The sequence below is a fragment of the Labeo rohita genome, chromosome 5 (assembly GCF_022985175.1).
Source record: "Labeo rohita strain BAU-BD-2019 chromosome 5, IGBB_LRoh.1.0, whole genome shotgun sequence".
In the NCBI taxonomy this organism is placed as follows: domain Eukaryota; kingdom Metazoa; phylum Chordata; class Actinopteri; order Cypriniformes; family Cyprinidae; genus Labeo; species Labeo rohita.
The window spans coordinates 17,130,647-17,154,967 of NC_066873.1; the positions used below are offsets into that span (position 1 = coordinate 17,130,647).

Below are 24,321 nucleotides of genomic sequence, written 5' to 3' on the forward strand. Positions count from 1 at the left end.
TGTTGAGTACTGCTCACTTGAAGTGGATAGCATCTCATATAGCATTTCAAACCTCTAGTCATTCTAAAGTGAAAGACTGACATAAAAATTATTTGATATCAATTTCCAAATTTCAAAACACTCTGGATGGAAACACTGCTTTATCTGTTTTTACGTAAATTAAATTTGCAACTTGGATGGAAACACACTATAGTCAGTTTTTTATTATTATTATTGATTTTTGTCTCTAATTCTTATCATTTCTACAGGTGAAACAATTAGAGTTTTTGTCGACATTGACAACTCTTCATCTCATGATGTCAAGCTAAAGTACAGCTTCAAGCAGAAACAGATGTTTTTTGCTGAAGGGAGCACTAATGGAGGATGCAATTATATAGTCAAAGAGACTAGAGATCTCATCCCATCTGGACAAAAATCAAAAATTATAGTGGATCTGACTCTTCCACATGACCTGACTGTCACCATAGAAAACTGCAGAATTATAAAAATGTGGTATCAACTCAAGGTGCTATCTAGTCTTCCTTAGTATCACCATTTTTCAAGTAACACCCAAAAATAGTAAAAATCACTTGAACTATTCCATACACACTGTCTTTCAGGTCTCCCTAGGTGTGTCTTTTGCATCAGATCCAGCAGTCAGATTTCCTGTGGTTATTCTTCCACCTCAACACCGCTGTCCTCCCTGGCAAGGCCCAACTGGAAGATTTCAGCCTTATCCACCACCTCAGCCTAACCTTGTGCCTTATCCTGGTAAGCTACCTCATCCACCAGCTGGACTTTATGAGTTTACAATGCTGCCCCATCCAGGAGCTGCTGCAGAGGTCTATCCAAATCCAAATGCTGTGCTGCCTCATTTCCTTCCGGCTCAGTGCCTAACATTGTGCTTTAAAAACTTATTCCAATGACAGCACTGCAGTTTTATTGATACTGTGTTCTTTTTAAAACATACTGCATATTGTAGTACTAAATTTGTGCTTTGACATTCATCCATGAAGAAAATATCTATTGATTGTAAATGCTGTTTGTATGAGTTTCTTTACTGAAGTTATTTTCAAGTAGGGGTGGCAAAAAACCAGTAGACAGGATTAACCGGTATACTGTAAAAAAATAAATAAATTGTGGCTTCAATTTAAAATAATTTGTAAAATAATTTGTTACCTTTTATAATTTGTTGCCTTAAAATTTTAAGTTTAATCAACACAAATATCTAAGTTGTCACTCAGTACAACTTAACATTTCAAGTTGACTAAACTTATTTGAGTTGACTAAACTTCTATAGAAATTAGTCAACCGGTAGAGATTTTGGACTGTTTTGCTACAGTTTTGCATGGTTACACACTCAAGTGGTGTTGCTGTGCTACGTGGTCAAGAAAGCATTTGCACGCACTTTTAAGAATTTCTTTTTAAAAACAAGTGATTTTAAGCCGTTGAAATGCAATCAGCAGCGAAAGAGTGCTCTTTTCACTATGAGCATGCTGTTTCTAAGCATTGTCAGAGAGATGCGTGCATATGAAGACGAAGCTCATAAAGCGTGGGAGTATTAAACAGTAATTTTTTACTCTTTTCATGCCTTAAATGGATAAATATACTTATCTGTATGTGTCAAAATGCCCATCTTCACAAGTATCCTTGTAAACACAGTAAGTGAAAGCAAACAGCTGAGAAAGAAAACATGTATATAAAAGTATATTGGATCCAGGCAGCTCTTAAAGTGACAGCAGTCTGATATTGCCGCTTTCTGTGATTCATGTTAATCAAACAACAAAAAAGAGAAAATCTCTCACTGCTCTTGATTAAATCATTTTTTGTAATTTTAATAAGAAGACATAGATATTTCATTTACACAGTGAAGATTATGCAGTGTATACATTTGATTATTTTATACAATGCATGTAGCATTTCTTATTTATTTGTTCACCACAGTTGTTTGTCCTATTGCTTGTAATTGTTTTCTTATTCTTATTTAATTGCTGACTGTTTACTTTTCTGCAGTAAGATTGAGTTTTGTTTTGTTTGTTTTTTTTAAGTTAGTAGTTTTTTTTGACATTGACAAGAAATATGACATTTCTATGAAAGATTTTGAAATCATAAAGACCTTATTTAAAGCAAAAATAACTATATTATGATATATATCATTACTGTGAAATAAAATTACTCTTATAAGATTTTGTTCATATCACCCAACCCTATTTTCAGGTAAGACTGAAACAAGTAAGTAACTGACCAAACAAATATCTCTGCAAACAAAAGAGGATGGCTCCACTCTGCTACAGTAATGAATTAAAATTCTCACAAATAATGCCAAGATAAACTACATCACAACTCACAGTTTTACTCACAACATACACACTACCTGAACCCCCTATTTAAATAAATCTTTGTCTCACAAAAAAAGCCCAAGTATTAAAATAAAACTTGAAACTCTTAAACAGCTTAACATGAAAACCCAAAATGTCTTACATTTTACTAGGCAGAGACATGTCTGTTTCACTTTAGGTAAATTCAAAAGAGAATTTGAACATTTCCACCCCCAACACAACTGCACACAAAGGAAGGTTCCTAGATGTCAGCAGAGCGTCTGACACATCAGCCCAACCCATGTTTACTTTTGTCTCCTGACCATTTTCACAATGGTTTCTGGTGAACTGTTTTTATAATTCTTTTTTGAAAACTGTGTTGAGTTGTGCACAGACCATATGTTGTCAACACAATTTTACTCATTAACCTCTTAAGAACTTTTTTTATGTTTTTTTTTTTATAGAATTCTCTTCTGCTCACCAAGCCTGTGTTTATTTGATCCAAAACACAGCAAAAGCAGTAATATTGTGAAATATTTTTACTATTTAAAATAACTGCTTTCTATTTTAATATATATTTTAAAATGTAATTTATTCCTGTGATCAAAGCTAAATTTTTGGCATCATTACTTCAGTCTATAGTATCACATGATCCTTCAGAAATCATTCTAATATGCTGATCTGCTGTTCAAGAAACATTTATTATCATCATCACCATCATCATCAGCAACATTTAAAACGGTTGAGTACATTTTTTAGGATTTTTTGATGAATAGAAAGATCCAAAGATCAGCATTTATCTGAAATACAAAAAAAAAAAAAAATCAGCATATTAGAATGATTTCTGAAGGATCATGTGACTGGAGTAATGATGCTAAAAATTCAACTTTGAAATCACAGGAATAAATTACATTTTTAAAATATATTCACATAGAAAACAGTTATTTAAAACAGTAAAAATACTTCAAAATGTTATTGTTTTTGCTCTACTTTGGATCAAAGAAATGCAGGCTTAGTTAGCAGAGGCTTTTTGCTGGACTTGAACCCTAGAGGGCAGCAGAATCCAGCATAACTCGTTCATACACGACTAGAGCAGCTAAAGCAAAACACAGAATGGTGCAAGAGTTTGTGCAGCCGCTGGGTGGCGCATCAGTTTTCACAACTTAAACCAGCATGTAGCCTACAGTAAATCTACAACAGAAATATCTGCAAGTAAAATAAAAATCAACCTCATCCTCTATAATACTAATCTCAGTATTCTTTCTGCTTCTTCTCCTCATGCCATCAAGACTGGTTCTGAAGCTGCATATAACGTTTTAAACCGGAATTCTAAAACACAGAACTTAAATAAATGGAATTAAGAATACAGAAATATGAAAATGTGTGGAGGGATACTAAATTGGCCTTATATCTGCAAAAAATATACTGAAAAAGGGGTTCCTGCAAATACTCGGTTCAAGTAACACTGTATATTATGAAATAAAAACTGGCATCAACTCACCATTTTCATCAACATCTACAAATATTTTTGCATTCAGATGCAAATCCTATTATGTTGAGGGAAAAGCATTAAATTGTCTAAGCTATTTTATGTTCCTATTATGCATCCCCATTGAGTAACCAGAGCCCAAAATCACGTAACAATCTAAAATATGTTACTCTATAACCAAAGTGTTCAAATATTAATGTGGGGCACTACCTAAACGTGTGAAAAATGTCTAGACTTCCACGTATTCTTTTAATACACTGCTCAGCTGTTCGCTGTTATTTGTCTCCCGAGTCCCGGTCAAAGAACTGCACAAAAAGCGGAAGAAGGGGGACGGCTAGCAGCCGCGCGCATGCGCACTAACTTGTTTTTCACAAGAGCAGCGCTTAAAGTGAGCCGGTGGCGAAATTTCGCTGTCTTTCACTGCAGACCATCAAGCCTTCACCGAGACGCGGTAACAGCATCTTTTGCTGTTATTCAGCTCTCGCATCTCAATGACACTATCCAGTGTTAAGTCTCGCTTTTTTTCATAAGAGATTATTTTCATAGACTTTGCCTTGTGGTTTTGTTTTGTCTACAGAACTTTGTACATTTGATTTTTTTGCCACCATGGTGCTAGGAAAGGTGAAGAGCTTCATTGTAAGCTACGACTGTCTAAATGACAGCAATGTCCCTGTTTTCTCCAGCGGGGACTCCGTCTCAGGAAGAGTTATTATTGAAGTCACCGGGGAGATTCGTGTCAAGTCACTTAAAATACATGCAAAAGGATTCGCAAAAGTTCGTTGGACAGAATCACGAAATGCTGGATCCAACACTGCCTACACTCAAAATTACACAGAAGAAGTGGAATATCTGAATCATAGAGACATCCTAATTGGCCATGAAAGAGGTAAGCATACAGATCAAACATGTTCTCAGTGTAGATTTGTTCAGAAACGAGCAGTTGAATGTACTGGTGGGATGCTCACTCAGTGGTCCAGGATGACATGACATACTTTGGATGCTGCACGGTACTTGTTGACCGGTGGACCTGTAGACACTATTATATCTTTCTTTTCTTTTCCTGCTGTATTTATGTATTCAGTTGTTGAAACCAACTGGCTAATTCATCAAACCAAAAAAATACCCCCATACACAGAACATTACATGACAGACTCAGCAATCATGCAAAATAACGATTTAGCAATAGACAGAAGCCGCATTTTACTATCTCGTTTTAAATCACCTAAATGCGTGATTTTCATTACATTTTTTCTATTCTGGCTATACTTCACCATTCTTTCAGGTGTCAGTGAAGTAGCTTGAATGAATGGTGACCACACAGTTTGCTCATCTCATGCTACAGCCTTATTAAAATCAAAATTCGTTTCGAAGCTCAACCTATACATTTATTTAGGAAAAAACACGTCCATTAATTCTATATAATATCACGTATTTAAAAAAGAGCAAAGACAGATCTTTCGGCATAATGTCTTAAGTTTCCACCCATTGTTAGAAGCGGTTCAATCCTGTTTTGATGCAGTGTCTAGCCGTTCTTGTCTCTGATTGGTGGAGGCGTCAACGTGTCTTCTATGACATCATGCTTTTGCGGAAAGTGAGAAAAACAGCAGCAACTTTGCACCAATGGCTGTAGTATGCATCTTATGCACACAATATAGCTACATTTAAGTGCATTAAGTGGTCCAGGATTTTTTTTTTTTTTTTTTTTTTTTTTTGCACACACTGTTGGACTCTTCACACCAGAAATGAAAGAATTCTAATGTATTCCTGGGTTATCTTGTTTCACACTGTACTTTTACAAACCCTCGTTTGCATATGTATGACGAATGCAGTTTTAATAACTGCCAGCTAGCCCTTTGGTAGAAGTTTCTAATATCTTTGTCTGCTCAGACTGTTTAAGTCACTTTTAACGTTCAAAAGCAACTCCAGTTTTAAATTTTTTTCGTACAGCGCGTTCCACAGTTTCTCCAACTGCACGGAGCTCATGAATATTTAATGAGCTAAGCACCGAGGCAGTTTATTGGTCGGCTGTTGCCAAACAACTCTGCTGTAACGTTCTACCACCGCGTTGTTCCACAACACAGGGGCTACAAAATTACAAGTGTGAAAGGTTGCTTAACCCAGTGGAAAACTTTACATGAATACATCCCAATTGTAATAATATTAACTTTTACATATTCATTCGTTAATTTTGTTGTTACATTTTTGTTAGCCTGAGGTGGCTTCTAGCACAGGACAAGCTAGTCAATATTTGCCTAATGATGAAACTCTTTGTATACAAATCAAGTAGTGCATGTTATGACCTTGTTAGTTGCATGCGTGTTGTAATTTCAAAGATGTAAAATTCTAATCTAAATCATGTCTAATTGACTTTGCCTCTTCTGTATGAGTGATTGGTTACAATAAAGCTCAATTTATTCTGTAAACTGGTCGGTTTTCTGTCGTTTGTGTGTGTTTTTGTCCATTTTTCTCTCACGTGTTTTGCTGAATGGGAGAATACTCTTGAGGTCCACGCCGCAGCACACGAGTAGATTGAATGGGAGGTTTGTCCTGCCGCACACATACGTAATGAGCGCGCCGGCACTGGGAAGCAGCCGGCTCCGGTTTAGGCCGGTCTTCTCTTGCTGGAGTCTGCCCTTGATTGACAGCTCAGTGCTTGTTTACCACGGCTCCGCTAAGCTGAGTGCTGAGCTGGCAAATCGAAAGCCACCGGTGCTTTTTAGTGCAACACAAATTATTTAACGCTGGAATTTTGTTTCACATTTGCTTTAGGTTTCCCGTGAACTGCAGTGGAGCTTATGAGTATTTCTCCCATTCAGAATAAATGCTGAACTTGAATGCACCTGTGCATCAAGTGCAATCATAATACATGTGATTTAAACACTCATTCAGGGGTACAACTTTTATTGTACTACATTTATGCATTTAGCAGAAGTGTATGTTTGATGTTTGATATAGATAGTGTAATAAACAAGAAGATGATCAATGCTTTGGCAGGTAAGGTATATTTGGAATATCATTTTCGTCTGTTTCAGATGATGATAACTCTGAAGAGGGACTCACCACTATTCATTCAGGAAGACATGAGTATGCATTCAGCTTTGAGCTTCCACAAACGTGAGTGTCAATCAGATATAACCCAAACCTGATAGTTATTCAGCAGCACTGTATGTTGTAATTCTTATTTAGATGTTCTCTGTCATGCATGTGCAGACCTCTGGCTACCTCGTTCGAAGGAAAGCACGGCAGTGTGCGCTATTGGGTGAAGGCTGAGCTGCACAGGCCGTGGCTTCTGCCTATGAAGACCAAGAAAGAGTTCACTGTCTTTGAACACATTGACATCAACACTCCTCTCCTGCTGGTGAGTGTTTGCAGTATTTGCATTCCTCGATTTACCACTGATTCATCAGCGCAGCGTTGAAGAATAACCAGTCGAGGTTCTTGCGTTTTAAAGCTTTGTTATTCTTCTTTGCACAGTCTCCCCAGGCAGGAACTAAAGAAAAGACACTATGCTGCTGGTTTTGCACCTCAGGTCCAATCTCCTTAAGTGCCAAAATTGAACGGAAGGGTTATACTCCAGGTAAAGCTTCTATAAGTTCACATTTTCACTAGACTGTTGGAGCCCACTGTACTGTTACATGATGTTAGGGCTGCAACCAATGATTATTTTGATAATCAGTTAATTTGCTGATTATTTTTCAATTAACCAGATGAAAAAAAAAGTGACAGGGAAAACTACATTAAACTATAAACTTTTGTTTGAAGCTCCTAAAGTGATAATAACTTTATTATTATTATTATTTACTCACCTTCAACTTGTTCCAAACCTGTATGAATTTCTTCTGTGGAACAAAATATCATCTTTTGTGTTCAACAGAAGAAAGAAATTCATTCCGATTTGGAACAACAATAAATTCTAAATTTTGTGTTAGCTTTCTCAACCCATAATGTATTCTCAAGTCCAGAATGCATTTTTCACTAAAGTAAAGTGGCATGACTGGTAGTAATCAAATTTTTTTTTCAGATTATCTTTATTATTGATTCAATCAGTTAGATGTTGCAGCCCTACATGATACCCCTTCATTCTATTATGTACCATTAACAATACATAATGTCTTTACACAGGAGAGTCCATTCAGATCTTTGCTGAAATTGAAAACTGCTCCTCGCGCATGGTTGTGCCAAAGGCCGCCATTTACCAAACGCAGACCTTCTTTGCCAAAGGGAAAATGAAGGAGATCAAGCAATTGGTGGCTAACATCCGCGGGGAGTCGCTTTCTTCTGGCAAGACGGAGACGTGGAATGGAAAGATGCTGAAGATCCCCCCTGTATCGCCCTCCATCCTTGACTGCAGTATCATTAGAGTGGAGTACTCACTCATGGTAAGTCATGTACTTTTATGGTTGGTATTGATTTTGAAGTCTTATGCAGCGCACATGTGATTACCGGTCATCTCTATACTTAAAAATGCAAATAATGCAGTAATTTGAAAGTTTCAATGTCAGTCTCAAGCAGCTGAAGGATCATTTTCTTAAAGGCCCCTTTTGCACTTCCACACATGCAGCACTATGAATGATAATAAGATTATGTCAAGTTCTCTCCAGCACATACTGATAAGAAGATCAGCCTAAAATATCTGATGAAATTCAGGCCATTGAATGTTAATGGCCTATTATCCCCTCAAACCAATCTGTTCCTGCCTTTCCTGTGTAATAGTCAGGACCCAGTTCTGGTGAAACACTATTGATAGGCTGTAAATACATAAATAATGTTTTTTGCCTTCTACAAATTATTTAGTTTCTTGCCAACTTAAAGGATTAGTTGACTCCAGAATTAAAATTCCCTGATAATTTACTCACCCCTGTGTCATTGAAGAGGTTCATGTCTTTCTTTCGTCAGGCAAAAAGAAATTAAGAAATTAAATTGAGGAAAACATTCCAGGATTTTTCTCCATATATTGGACTTCAATGGGGATCAATGGGTTGTAGATCCAAAATACAGTTTCAATGCAGCTTCAAAGGGCTCTACACAATCCTAGCTGAGAAATAAGGGTTGTATCAAAAAATTGGACCTTCAACCCACTGATCCCCATTGAAGTCCATTATATAGAGAAAAATCCTGGAACGTTTTCCTCAAAAAATAAATCCGCTTATTAAATTTAAAATAAGACATTGACTTATTAAATTAGACATTGAAAGCTGATGAATAAGAAAAGATTAATTACTGTCTGTCCTACTGAGATTTTAGCATGAAGGTAAATGTTAGGACAGCACACTGTTACTGTATTTAGTTGATGTCACTGGATGGTTTTTACAGGTCAGGATGCATTCTTTGTAAAATGATCTGATCTAATATGCCAATATTTTTATCTTCAGGTGTACGTAGACATCCCAGGAGCCATGAACCTGTCTTTAAACCTGCCCCTGGTGATTGGCACCATCCCTCTTCACCCCTTCGGTAGCCGTACATCTTCTGTGAGCAGCCAATGCAGCATGACCATGAGCTGGTTAGGCCTGGCCCTCCCTGAGAGGCCTGAAGGTAAAGAACATTTCCTAGGTTGTCAATTGACCCTTCTCAAAGAGCTTGACCAATCATAGCGCAGAATCTGCCATCTTGTCCGACAAACAAAACAGACAGGAGAGTAGATTAACTTCGGTGGACTTGAACTTGAAAAATACATTCTGATGTTTACTCATGTTTATTTCATGCTTTAAGTAAATATAAAAAAAATGATCAGTTCACGTTTGCTGCTTGAATTGAGGCAATACAGTGATCTGTCACGACACATCAAAGAGCCACAAAACGGTACTTAGTGTTTGAATTTCTTAAAAAATGACGTTTTAAAGCTAAGACTTTGTTTCACAACAGAAGTAACCTGCTCTGTCTTGTCTGTTGGTGTGTTGTCAGTTTCCTCTTTGCTACGCAGTGTATTTTTCACTGCGTGAGAACGATGTGTAGTGTTAGAGCGGCATTGTTTGTCAGACATAGCAACAGTAACTAAGAAGGGCTGTTTTTTTGCGAAGAGTCAATTAATACCACTTGTTTTAAGGGATGTTTGCAATATATGAAAGACTGTAGACATCTTTTCACTTGTTGCTTGAATAAGACACCAAAAGAGAATGTGTAGATTACATTGTGTGCAGAGAAGAAACAGATAACGCAGTTGGCATGGTAACAGTATTAACATTTTGCTTTTGCCATTTGCAGCTCCTCCAGCTTATGCAGAGGTGGTCACAGAAGAACAGAGGCAGAGCTGTTTGGAAGTGTCGTCAGGGCGGGAAAACTTCGATGGCCCGCTATTCGCCTACATCCAGGAGTTCCGCTTCCGACCCCCTCCACCCTACTCCGAGGTAAGTGTTTTTGGTGGCTAAAATGTTGATATTTGTGACCCTGGACCACAAAACCAGTCATGAGGGTCATTTTTTGAAATTGTCATTTATACATAATCTGAAAGCTGATTAAATAATTACCATTGATGTATGGTTTGTTGGGATTGGACAATATTTGGCCAAACTAATTGAAAATCTAGAATCTGAGGGTGCCAAAAAAATCAAATATTGAGAAAATCGCCTTAAAATAAATCATTTTGACTCATACAGTGTATAATTGGCTATTGCTACAAATATACCCATGCTACCTAAGACTGGTTTTGTGGTCCAGGGTCGCATTTCATCTTTAGCGACGTTTAAATGCATTCATCTCACGGCAGCTGTTTCTTTGCTCCCCTCTCCATCAGATCGATCCACATCCAGATCAAGCCACATCAACTGCGGAGCAGAGACTCGACACCTGCCCGTCACGCTGAGAAACGCATGGCACGAGTCCAAAGCGATTGGGCTTTAGAAGCTTTCACTTTTGTTTATCTCCCGATGACAGCGATTGTTCGCTTTGCTGTCACCACCGAGAGAAAACAAACCTCTATGGGAAAAACCAGAAGTAAGGGCGCAGGAAGTCACTGGCAAATTACCCGACCCAGATATTTGGCCCCCGTGGATGGGACACGCCCCGTCGGACTAAACCTGCAGAGCTTTGTCAAAGTAGTCACTCTTCTCATGCTTTTCAGTAAAGGTTGACAAAGAACACGCAGGCACTGTCCGAGATCGGAAGAGAAATGCAAGAAAACACTACGACCGCAACCATTCGCAGTAGAGCTGAGAGAAATGCTTCATCCTTTATTATCATTATTTTTTTTTGTTTGCACATGTCCTCGCATTTTCAGCCTTTTGGACTAAGAGATCGCAGGCTCTTGCTTGAGCCAGAAACAGATTCCGAGGACTGAACTGACTTAATGCACTGATCTGGTTCAAGCTCTTTTGAGGTCTGTAGTGTTCATTGATTGCGTTTCCTCAGTCGATAATCTGCTCTCGGTTACATGCTGTCTTGACACTCTCGTGACGTTGCCTCACCAGCTTATAACCCGAGTGTGGCTTTCGTTTTTTTTCTCCTGTTCACATGGACTTTATTTTCAGTTCTAAATGTAGAATGCCTTTAAGCCAAACGTGGTTTGCTTGGTGTAAAATTTGTTGCACATGCTGTTTGATCGAGAAGCAACAGTCCAGCTCTTGGTGCTCATGTGCGTGATCGGAGCAGGGAGATAAAACAGGGTGGGGTCCGGGCAGGCAGCCTGAAGAGTTTGTTGCCTTTCTGTTTGTAGTGTGTAGCAGTGCAGGCTTCAAGATTGCACTGCTCGAAAAAAAGCACTCAGTCTCAGGTGAACTTCTCACTTGCCAAATGGTGAAAACAAAATGGTGTCGATTATGTTTTGATTGCACTGTTTCAGTTCAAGGTTGGAGACAATAGAATTCAAAGTTGAAAACAGATTCAATAAAGAGAGGAGATAAGGCAGCTTTCAAAGACTTAGGACATTCCCTTTTTGTCCTGCTGCACCAGCAGCCGTCATGTTTCTTCAGACCGGTGAAGCCAGATATGACCCAAAGGATGGCACAAATGCTTGAAAAGCCAAGCTGGGAAGCAAATCAAGGACTCTGGATTTTATCCAGAGACATCCGAATTCAGTTGAAATGAGTTGTACATTTGTTCTAAAATCTCATTCAACTACAGAAGTAGTTTAGGCTTTGATCATGCTTGGCCTCCATTAAGCACTTTTTTAATTTTTTATAAATCCGCTCATGTTCGGTTGAGGTCTGGAGAAATTTTAAACGATTACCAGTGTAGAAAAGTAGTGTTTGTGAAGTGTTTGTTATAGGTTTGTCTGTAACGTGAGGAGGTTTATGATTCTGCGGCAAAGTGGTCTTAACATAGTGGCCTTGATTAACAGTTTGTTATGTCCTCACTAATCATCCTTTGTTCTTTTCGTCCTAGAGTTTACTGTTTAGCTTAAACGGACAAAAAGGGAAAAACCAAAAAGTCCTTTAAAGCGAGCGCTGATCATGCCACTTTTTGAGTTGAGTGGGTTTTGGATTTGTTTTTTAGTTATGAGTTCTGATGATTACTGTTGGGCATTCAGTGTTTGTTTTTTCCAGACAAACGACCATTAGACAGATCCTCTCGTCTCCATTATTATGGGAACAATAGCTGTAGCACACCTCAGAGAAATGGATGACCCATTTCAGACATGAAGAGATAAGAAGAAAGAGAAAACGATCTGCTTCTCTGTTGTGTTTTATAGTTTAAAATTGAACCAAAATTGGCCACTAATGAAAGAATAAGCTTAAACGCAAAAAGAAAAATGCTTCTTTTTGTGGTTGGTCAATACTATAGTCTAACGCTTGGCCTTCCGTGTAGTCCAGTGTTAAAGCTAAACTCTTGAAACACCTTTTTAGCAAAAATATGGTATGTTTTAGAAGTTAAGTGCAATATTTCTTGAGTTTATTTTGTCTCAGTGGTATATTTTGTCTTATTTCATTGTGATTTCATTTCAGAGATCATTATGAACATGAGATAGAAAAATGTATGTTCATAATGGTTTTAACTTTTGTCTTAGTTCTTCCTTGGAAAATAAATAAACCTTTAAAAACCATAACTTCTGTTGTACTTCTGCTTTATTTATAACAAAGCAGCACTGTAATGATTTCATGATCAATCTTTACTTTATTTGAAAGAATTTAAAAAGTCAGCAAGACCTGAAATATGGACACATTTCAAACAACTTCAATACTGGTCTCTCACTAACAACAGCGCCCCTACAGGCCATTCTAGCAGTTACACAATTAAAGTCAATGAAAATTGTAGGCTAAACTGTATATGCATACAATATACACATTAATTTAGTGTGCACATACAAATCCTTTTCACATTTAGTATTTTGCATTGCTGTTGTTTTAAGATGCAGATCATTTCAAGATAAGGTTGAAACCTCAAGGTGTTGGACTTCAAGACGCCAGCTTGGTTTATAGAGACGAACCTTCTGACCTTTGCTTATCGGGTGGCACTAGGGTCAAGAAGTGACCTTGGGGTCAAGTGAGGTAATAAAACTTTGGCCAGCAAGGTTGGTTGAAAATACTAACACATAAACTGAGGTTCATGTTGAAACTGGCCAAAACAGGGAATTCTGGTGAGCTGTATGCTTAAAAAGAAGACAAAAATGTGTAACATATATATTACATTTTAATCAATGGCCATTTTTAAATGGGTATTTGCATTGCCTGAGGTTAAGTGAAAGGTTACGTATTCATTTTGACCACAAACTGATTATTGATTTGCAACTCAGTTGTGACATATTTAGAAAATCATTAGTAATTGCGTCATTGGTGCATGTCTATTGATTTGGTTTTAGGATGTAGATTCGCACGCACAGGACAGAGCCGGAGGGGTCAGAAGAACATCTCTCCACCTCTCAGTGGGTTTCTCTTTAACTACATTTATATAAAGATACTTGTTGCTTTAAAGCCCAAAGCTCTGGTTTTATTTTCAAATTGTTTTTTGCAATATGTAAGTGTGAAAAAAAAGAAAAAAGATTATATAAAAATAAATTAATATATTATTAGCATAAATTAATATAAATAAATTTAACTAGTAAATACTAATTAAATGAACTTTGAAAAATACATGTTTACTGTAGATAATTTAAATTTACACTACCGGTCAAAAGTTTTTGAACAGTAAGATTTTTAATGTTTGTCTTCTGCTCACCAAGCCTGCATTTATTTGATGCAAAATACAGAAAAAGCAGTAATATTGTGACTTCAGTGTCACATGATCCTTTAGAAATCATTATAACATGCTGATCTGCTGTTTATTATTATTATAAATATTTAAAACAGTTAAATACTTTTTTTTAAGGATTTTTGATGATCAGAAATATTCAAAGATCAACATTTATCTTAAATAAAAACTTTTGTAACATTATACACTATACCATATATTTAATTTATTCATTCATTCATTCATTCATTCATTCAAAAAATCATTCTTTTTTTTGTGGGGGTTATAGAATTTAATACTTTTATTTAGTAAGAATGCTTTAAATTGATGAAAAGTGTTGATAAAGACATTAATAATGTTTCAAAAGATTTCTATTTCAGATAAATGCTGTTCTTTCTATTCATCAATTAAATTCTACTCAGCTGTTTTTTAACAAAATAATAATATAGAATGTTTTTTGAGCAGCAAACCAGAATATTAGAATGATTTCTGAAGGATCATGTGAGTAATGATGCTAAAAAAAAAATGTAGCTTTGAAATCACATGAAAAAATAAAATTTTTAAAATATATTCAAATAGAAAACAGTAATTTTCAATAGTAAAAATACCTCAGAGTTTTACGGTTTATGTCGTACTTTAGATCAAATAAATCCTGGCTTGGTATGCAGTAAAGACTTTATTATAGCATATAATTGAATTGTTACATTTGCATATAATTGTTAATTTTGTTATAATTGTTATATTTCTAACTTTACTCCCATTTAGACATAGATTGTTCAGAGTTTCAAGTTTAAATTTGTTTGCAATTTAGGCCTCTGAAGAAAACTCCTATTCCTTCCTGTCAGCCAGTGTATGGTTGTTTTGCTCTGGGTTATCATGCTGAAAGATCTTATCTTATTTTTTTAACCTAAGGGCTGCCGTTTTGCCAACTGAAAATGAGGACAAGACAGCATGAGGCAGTGAAATGTGAAATGCCTGAGTACATCCTCACCCAGCTAAGCAGGTTGCCGCTAGCGGGTGTATTACATAACTCTCCCACAGTATTGTCTTCTCTGCAGGCAGTCGAGGGCTGCTTCCAGGATCTATGATGAGTCAGCTTTGACCCAGCACTTTATTCTGTCCTGCTAGGCCTCTACTCCTTTGACTCTTGCAGGTCAGGCTCTTTGTACGGCGCTGACCCTGGGCCCCAACAAAAAGAGAGGTGGGATTACTAGCAATGGCAGCTGCTGATTTAGTCCATGCTGACGCTACATAGGTCTCAGCTTTTTCCAATAACTGACAAATCCTACTGTCGTGCCTCCTTACCAGGAGCCTCACGCTCACAGGGGGAAATATTCAGATGAAGCTTCTAGAAGGACATGGTCATGTGTCTGTAAATTTATAATGTTTTTAAGATGTGTACTAACTTGTGGTTTTATATACAATATATGCACTGCATAATATAAGAAATGTGTCTCTGATCATCCATTTTAGTCTTATTTAAACAGTTATGACATCTGTTTATGACAAAAAAGGCCCCTGACGCAATTTCTTATCTTCTGATTATCCTTTATTAATCTTCACTGCATCTAGTTTCAGTCTCTGTCAGTTTTTTTTTTTTATGTGTTTCCTTTGCCTATGACATCACTGATGTAACTTGTAAAAGAGCAGATTTTTTAGAATCACCAAAGATGACTGAACATCTTCAAAATGTTCACATCAAGAACAGGAGAGGAGCACACTGACCTTTAGGAAGAAAATCAATCAATCAATAAATAAAAACTAAAAAAGCTTGCAAAGCAAACTAGATTTCCTTTGTTCTCTTACTTTGTCTACCTTAAACAGATAAACTCAAAGAAAAAAAAAAACAATACTATAATTTTTGTGAAAATGGGGATTAGATATGATTTATGTATATGCAAATAATGGCAAAAATAATCACCAATACATGACTTTTATTGCTTTGAAAACATGTCTTTTTTTACTTTAAATATTGAATGTAATTTTAATAATTAGGTAAATATATACACTACCAGTCAAAAGTTTATGAACAGTAAGATTTTTAATGTTTTTTTTAAGAAGTCTCTTCTACTCACCAAGCCTGCATTTAGTTAATACAAAGTACAGCAAAACAGTACAATTTAAAAAATATTTTTACTATTTAAATAACAGTTCTTTATTTTAATATATTTTAAGTTGTAATTTATTCCTGATTTCAAAGCTGAATTTTTAGCATCATTACTCCAGTCACATGATCCTTCAGAAATCACTCTAATATTCTGATTTGCTGCTCAAAAAATTAATTGTTATTATGATGTTGAAAACAGCTGAATAGAATTTTTTCAGGTTTCTTTGATGAATAAAAAAAGTTCAGAAGAACAGCATTTATCTGAATTAAAAATCTTTTGTAACGTTTAAAAATGTTACAAAAAAACTTTTGAACTTTTTTCAAAGAACTTTGAATGGTATAGTGTATAATGTTACAAATGCTTTTTATTTCAGATAAATGGTGATCTTTGTATCTTTCTATTCATCAAAGAATCCTGAAAAAATGTGCTCAACTGTTTTAAATATTGATAATAATAATAATAATAATACAAAATGTTTCCTGAACAGTAAATCAGCACATTAGAATGATTTCTGAAGGATCATGTGACACTGAAGACTGGAGTAATGATGCTGAAAATTTAGCTTTGATCACAGGAATAAATTACATTTTAAAATATATTCAAATAGAAAACATTTTATTTTAAATAGTTATTTTAAATAGTAAAAATATTTCACAATATTACTGCTTTTGCTGTATTTTGGATCAAGTAAATGCAGGCTTGGTGAGCAGAAGAGACTTCTTTAAAAAACAAAAAATCTTACTGTTCAAAAACTTTTGACTGATAGTATATATATAAAAAGTTATGGTTTATTTGTTGAAAAATGTCTAGATGGTCAAGAACTCTGAAGTGGGACAGGTTTCTGATCCTTTAGCACTAAATAGCAAGAGACTACTGAAAATAATTCTGCATTGTTTATCCTTTTGATTTTTCATTAAAAAAAAATCACAAAATTCTAACCTATCTTTGAAGAAAAACAATGGAAAGTGGGGGGAAAATCTCATTGTGAAATAAATGTTTCTTTTGCCAAACTCTCCCCCTCACCATGCATTAGGACGATATAGTCACACGTCCTCTTCCAGGCAGACTTGTAACTTTTTTACTTGTTTGAAACTTCTTAATCATTTCCCTAATGGTGGAAATGGGGATTTTCAATGCTTTAGCTCTTTTCTTACAACCACTTTCTATTTTGTGAAGCTCAACAATCTTGTTCTGCACGTCAGAAGCTATATTCTTTGGTTTTACTCCTTCTAATGGATGATGAAGAGAATTTGGCCTTTGTATTCCTCATATGGCTGGACAATTTCATGCTCCAAGTCACCCTGGTGTGCTTTAAAAAAAAAATGTAATTATGATTGGGAATATACTTCAGAGACATTTTACTTATAAGAATTTCTAGGGGTGCCAATAATTATGAGGAATTAGAGGAAAACATTTATTTCATAATGAGAATTTTATGAATTTTTTGAATGAAAGATTAAAAAAAATAAACAATGCAGATTTATTTTCACAGCCACTTTTCCTCATATTTACCAAGGGTGCCGATATTCGTGAAGGGCACTGTAAACCTAATAATATAGTCAACAGTCAGTCTACACGGAACTGCTCAGTTTTCAGTCCAAATGTGTTTGTCGTAATCTAACATAAAGGCTACCATAAAAACCCAAACATTCACACCCATCTGCGACCATGGCAACAAAGCAAACACAACTAGTGAAGGGAACAGCTGCGAGAGCTACTGACATGCAGAGGCCAGTTGCTTCATCTTGTTTTGCAGTATGTCTGTGGATAAGAGGGAGGGAACTTGATAGTATGGGATTTCTCAGGCAAGTTGAGGTCCCTGAGTTTACAACTCCCAGGATAGACTGCATAACTTTGGGCTTGTCCACACTTCTGCTATAGGGGCAAAGGTTCAAGTTCTTCACAGTTAAGTGCAGTGTCATTACTTGAATTAGTGTCAGGATTAGCAGCATGATTCTCTCTATAAGTTCAGTGTAGGCATGCATGCAAACACATTCTGTGTGTAATGCCTCTTTGCACAGACTCTGCTTAATGCAGATAGTTAAAATTGAATTTAAAATAATTGTATTTATTTTTTACCACTTTAATTCATCCACTACCTACAGTTTCCATTCTTACTTATTCCCTCAGTTATGCTTTGAAGAGTCCTTTGAGCTCTTCCAGAGTATCAGCACTGAAAGCTCAGGGGTGCTGATGTGTCATGCATTATTCATGATTTGGGGACTGAGGCTATGCTGTACTAAGGGATGACAATTCACACTGTGGCACATATACAGCTGTTATGTCAGTGGATGATTAATAGGCTACTAAACAGAGTATGCAACTGCAGAGGTTTGTGGACAGGGAGGTGGAAGAAGAATGCGGTGCAGCTTTAGTGGCCAGCAAACATCAACAGACCTGTAGATTTAAAACTTGGCATTTACTTTATAAGCTTTCAAGGTGTTGTATATACACACAGACACACACTACTGTGCAAGTCTTAGGCCATTAGTATTCTCACCAACAAAAAAAGGGCTTTAAAGGAGTCATCGGATGCGCATTTTTCACAAGTTTAAAAGTCTATAACATACTTTGATTAAAATTTCTCAGTGTTAGTGTAAAACAACAACCTTTTTCCTTGTCAAAAACACTGTTCACAGTGACCCGTTTCGGTGCCTGTCTCTTTAAATGTTAATGAGCTCTGCTCGCCCCGCCCCTTTTTTTCATGGGGTGACAAGTAGTGTTGCCAAGTCCGCGGGTTAAAGTGATCCCATTAACGTCATATTTGGCCCCTGAAATACGAATTTACCAGGGGAACCCAGACAAAAAAAACTTGTATTTTATCCCCCAAAACGCATTTATTAATGGGGGACTCCCCTCAAAACGCGATTGGGCTATTTTTGGGCTAGTTTTCAGTAGCAGTTGGGAGGGTTTTGTTGAGAAAACCTGGCAACCCTGGTGACAAGCCGTTCTTTGAGACTGTAAATGTTAGCCTGCGGAACTTGCTAGTGCATTATTAAGAAAAGGCGATTTGAAAAGATTCATTAAAAAAACATTAAAAACATAAAAAAAAAAAATCGCTTCTTCTGTAGGAGAAGCTGGATTACGTGAACATAGATGCATATAGGTAGATCGGGAGGTGCATTCCCTTCAAAAACAAAAGTAATCCACTGCATTTTCAGCAGCTCAGATGTCAGGAGTAAATGACAACTGCTATGTTTATTATTACATCCAACAACAAAACACCTCAGTCGCTTAGGAGACATTCTTGTCTATTCCTCTTCTGGTGTCAAAACAAAAGTGGACTGGGTCGAAGGTAAAACACCAGTGTCAACTGACAATTGTCAGTTGTCAGAATCTGTAAACAGCTTGATTTGAGAAAGGGGTTAATATTTAATAATGAGGATTTTAAAAAAAACACTGAGTGGATTTTTATCATTATAAGGTGGTTGTGTACACGCACTGCCAACACACATTTCAGTTCAAACAACATGTAAAAGTAAATTTTGCATCCGATGACTCCTTTAAGTGAGATATTTTTACATTTTGCTGTAGTGTGTCAGTAGGAAATATCAGTTTACATTTCAAAATTTTTTTTTTTTTTTTTGTCATTAATTGTAATAACCCAAAGAGATTTTTGTATGCACAAGGAGCCAGTGCTCCACACAGAGATCTGATCTCATCATCATCCAGTCTGTCTGAAACGATATGACGGAACAGTTTAAACTGAGACAGACTAAATCCAGAAGAATTGTGGCAACATCTCCAAGACTCTTCAAGAAACCTACTTACAATACTGCGAAAAGTTTTGAAGGATGAGGATTTGTAATAAAAAAAAAAATGTCAGAGGATTTTGATATAAGCCAAAAGGAGACTGGTTTTTCTTTGGAAGACTAGCATATTCTCACTGGAGCTTGCTTTTCGCCTACATCCTACGTCATCCGCTGGAACGCCACTCTCGTGAACGTGCATATGACAGTGGTAGCTGCGTTTAATAACGTTTAAATATGGATATTTCACTTGCATCAATTCACTTCAGAAGGCCTTTCTTAATCAGTAGTGCTATTTATGATGTATGAATGCACTTTATTTTGCTTTAAAAATCTTGACCACCATTCACTGCCATGATAAAGCTTGAAAGAGCCAGGACTTTTTCTAATATAATCTGTTAATCCATTAACAGGTAATGCCACTGAATTCATTTTCTCAAATATAGCAGGAATCTACTGTGTGTTATGTAACATTTTAATTAACTTCTAAAAATACATCATACCAAATAGGGCCTTGGCTGTTACTTTATTAGGGGAAGTGAGTCCCCTCTCCATCTGCAGGTGGAGGGAGTGATATTTTTTCACCCTTCTTCTTCCAGCACCAACCAGTTTCCTTTTTTAGGCAACAGGCTGACTCACATACCCTCCATTTCTCCTCTGTTCCTGAGTCATGATGAGCCTTGACCCCTCCTGCACCTCCAAGCTGCAAAACAGCAGGTGCAGCAGGAGCCGACAGCTCTAAAAAATTCCCCCACTATCATCTCAACACATGCACGCACAAACAGGCATTTTAGTGCCTGAGGCTCCATTAAACTGCTTTTGCAAGCTGGAGGTAAAAGTTACAAATCTGCAGTTTGTTGTATTCTGAATGCATGTGCTAAAACTGCTGATGTGTTATAGAGAAGCGAGAGTGAGGTCGTTGGCATCAGGGTAAAATGACTCACATGAACCACTAACCCAGTTCCTTTTGTCCAACACACTTGATATTCTTGGCCTAGTAAAAGGTGTTATGCCATCATTTGCTGCTGTGCTTAGCATTTAACAACTATTATATGAGTTTAGGGGGACTTTCTGTTTGTCAGTGGCAAATTAGAGGAGCGTTTGGGAAACCAGTTTGAATTTCATCATTATTGGCTTTTATGTAGCAACATGAAAGTTCATACTCCACATTCTAAAAAATAAAAATCTGACTTTTTCCATGACTTTTTTTTTTGCAACTTATGTGTTTTTGACAGTTTAAGCGCAATAAGACATAAAAGAGAACTAGTTTAATACTCACATGCCGTGTGACTGCCACTTTCTATATCAGAAGTTTAAACTAATATGGTTTAAAATGCATTATTTCAGCGCGCGGTAGACATGATAATCAAAACCAAACTGATATTTTTTTGGCCGAGTATCTGAGGTACAAGCTGTAAAGGCACAGCACTATTCTGGAAAAGAGGGCGGGGAGCTCATTTGCATTTAAAGAGACATGCACAAAAACTGTGTTTCTGCTTCTACTCAAAATAGGCACTTTCTAAATTATATACTAAATGATCTGCAGGGTATTTTGAGCTGAAACTTCACAGACACGTTCTGCGGACACCTGAGATTTATATTTCATATTGTAAAAAGAGGCATAACAGGTCTTCTTTAAATTAAGCTTTTAATGTCTATGTGAAAGCACAGTGTGTGCTGCTGCTATGCTGCTTTTGCATGCAGTGTGAAATGTGTTGTTTTTACAACAGTTCTGTTTGGTGCTGATAGTGGCACAGAAATTGCACCCCACACTTTTAATAATTCCCTTGCGCTCTTTTCTTTTTGCACCCAAGCACTTGTGGAAATGGGGCAACTGATGAGATGTTTTTTTAAAGAATTGTGCTTTCTGTATAGGTTTACTGCACAGTATATTCCTTGTGAGAATCTTAATCAATTCACTTTTTAAGCCCTCTATCAAATACTGCAACCAAGACCTTGTACTGTATCCTCAAATGAACAAAGACTGGGGAGATTCATATAACCTTAGCATCATGTAAATATTCCATCAGAGGAGAAGCACTAGCTGATATAAAATCGTTGAAGATTGATTCATTTTCTATCATCCCTATGCATTGTTGTAGACTGTTTGTTCTCAATACTCTCACATTTTCTAAGGTCAAACAGCTGTCCAACACACTTCATGTTCTTATTTACTGCCAAATACTAGATCTTGTAAATCCCAGTTCTTAAATTCCTTACAGCACTGGTTGATTTAGGCCAACCCTTAACAGCTAACATTGAATGTTTGTTCATGATTTGTTGGGGCAAAGCATTTGGCCAACTGCATCGTAAAGCAAAAAATCGTTTAATGTCAATCCCCATTAATTCCCATTTATTCTGGTGCAACCAAACCTATTAACATTTTTGCTTTTGAACTTCATGTCACCTATACACACATGCTTAAGTATCAATTTGCTGTTTTGATGACATGATGAACACATTTTGGCTTGATGAATTTTCCACAACATCTGATACCCTGAGTAAGCGTCTACTTACTTAAGCGTCTACATACTCAAGGAGGTCTAGGATCCAACAAGCATCTCTGCCCAATTACCTCAAATGTCACCTGACATGACATGAGACTGAAAATTATCCCAGTAATTCATACTGTCATTGGCGGAGATTGGCTAATTGGCTGCCAGGGTTTCACTTGCAAAGGTGTTACCCCATCATGCTAAATGCTGATGAAGATACACTTAAGTAATGGTACAGAAGATCTGGGGTGACTGATATCACAATTATTGTAAATGGGGGAGGGGCATTTGTGCTCCAGAGCGGCATTCACTCACCTCCACCTCCCTTGGTTGAGCTATAACTCTATCACCTGAACTTCCCAGAAATAGAAGGACTATAATCAGATCTATTTTTGTCCCAGAGAGGACCACCCGCAGAGACTAGCATCTTCTAATCCCAGTAAATGTGACACTTTATTTTTAAACCAAAGGGGCCATCTCATACATTTTTCATAATTTTGAATAATAACAACAACAACAATAATAATAATACATATTAATTTACATAATTAGCTGTCTGTATTATTTATAATTAATAAAAATAATATTAATAATTCAGATTTATTTATAGAAAATTATTATTATTATTTCTTTATTTTTATAATTGTTAAATGTTGCATTTAATTTTATTTCAAAATGTAATTTATTATTATTATTATTATTATCAATCAATATTAATTTACACTACCAGTCAAAAGTTTTTGAACAGTAAGATTTTAAATGTGTTTTAAAGAAGTCTCTTTGCTCACCAACATTTATTCAATCCAAAATACAGCAAAAACAGTAATATTTTGAAATATTTTTACCATTTAAAATAACTTTTTTCTATGTGAATATATTTTAAAATGTAATTTATCACTGTGATTAAAGCTAAGTTTTCAGCATGATTACTACAGTCTTCAGGGTCACGTGGTCCTTCAGAAATCATATGCTGATTTGCTGTTCAAGAAACATTGATTAATATTGTTATTATTATTAGTATTATCAATATTTAAAACAGTACATTTTTTCAGGATTCTATGATGAATAGAAAGATCCAAAGCTCAAAATTTATCTGACATATAAAAAGCTTATACGAAAAGCTTGGGGGGAAGAGAAATTATAAAAGTGATGATAAAGACATTTATAATGTTACAAAAGCTTTCTATTTCAGATCAATGCTGTTCTTCTGAACTTTCTATTCATCAAAGAAATCTGAAAAACCTCTACTCAGCTGTTTTTTAATATAATAATAACAAATGTTTTTTGAGCAGCAAATCAGAATATTACAATGATTTATGAAGGATCATGTAACTGGAGTAATGATGCTAAAAATTCAGCTTGGAAATCCCAGGAATAAAACACATATTAAAATATATTCAAATAGAAATCAGTTATTTTAAACAGTAAAAATATTTCAAAATTTTACTGTTTTTGCTCTACTTTGAATTAATTAAATGCAGACTTAGTGAGCAGAAGAGACTCTTTAAAACATAAAAAATCTCACTGTTTAAAAACCTTTGACTGGTACTGTGTATATTTACTTGATTATTAAAATTATATTCAATATTTAAAGTAAAAAATAAATGTTTTCATAGCAATAAAAGGCATATTTGGAGATGCATTTGTGATTATTTTTGCAATTATTTGCAAAAACATAAATCATATCTAATGTTTCTCCCCATTTTCACAAAAATTATAGCATTGGTTGTTGTTGTTGTTGTTTTTGAGTTTATCTATTGCTAGAGAAAATAAATTCCATGCTCTATTTTGTACCATTTGTGGAAAGACACTATATTTTGGTAGACAAAGTAAGAGAACAAAGGAAATCTAGTTTTTAGGAAAACTAGGTTTTTTTAGTTTGTATTTGTAGTTGGATCAAATAAATGCAGGCTTGTTGAGCAGAAGACTTAAAAAAAAAAAAAAAAAACATTAAAAAATTTTTTGACTAGTAGTGTATTGTCAGGCATTCACGTCAGCCAGCCCCACCATCTGCGTCACAGCACTCCCACTCACTCTCACCTGAGTACTGATTGCCATCACCTGATTTCACTCTGCCCCGCC

The 24,321-nt window shown here is 36.0% G+C and overlaps 1 protein-coding gene across 1 annotated transcript; it reads left to right on the forward strand.

Annotated features, from left to right (window-relative positions):
* The first annotated feature begins 4,181 nt into the window (after positions 1-4,181).
* Positions 4,182-12,766, forward strand: arrdc3a (arrestin domain containing 3a). Its single transcript, XM_051109466.1, has 8 exons — positions 4,182-4,672; positions 6,819-6,900; positions 6,997-7,144; positions 7,261-7,363; positions 7,909-8,165; positions 9,159-9,321; positions 9,991-10,133; positions 10,520-12,766. Exons 1-8 carry the CDS (start codon positions 4,393-4,395, stop codon positions 10,586-10,588), a joined length of 1,245 nt encoding a protein of 414 aa, XP_050965423.1. The 5' UTR covers positions 4,182-4,392; the 3' UTR covers positions 10,589-12,766.
* The last annotated feature ends 11,555 nt before the right edge of the window (positions 12,767-24,321 follow it).

Excerpts from the sequence above, each read along its gene's own strand:
- arrdc3a (XM_051109466.1), top strand. The coding sequence starts at position 4,393 with ATGGTGCTAGGAAAGGTGAAGAGCTTCATTGTAAGCTACGACTGTCTA. Across the intron at positions 4,673-6,818 it reads CCTAATTGGCCATGAAAGAG|ATGATGATAACTCTGAAGAG; the intron begins GTAAGCATACAG and ends CGTCTGTTTCAG. Across the intron at positions 7,145-7,260 it reads TCAACACTCCTCTCCTGCTG|TCTCCCCAGGCAGGAACTAA; the intron begins GTGAGTGTTTGC and ends TTCTTTGCACAG.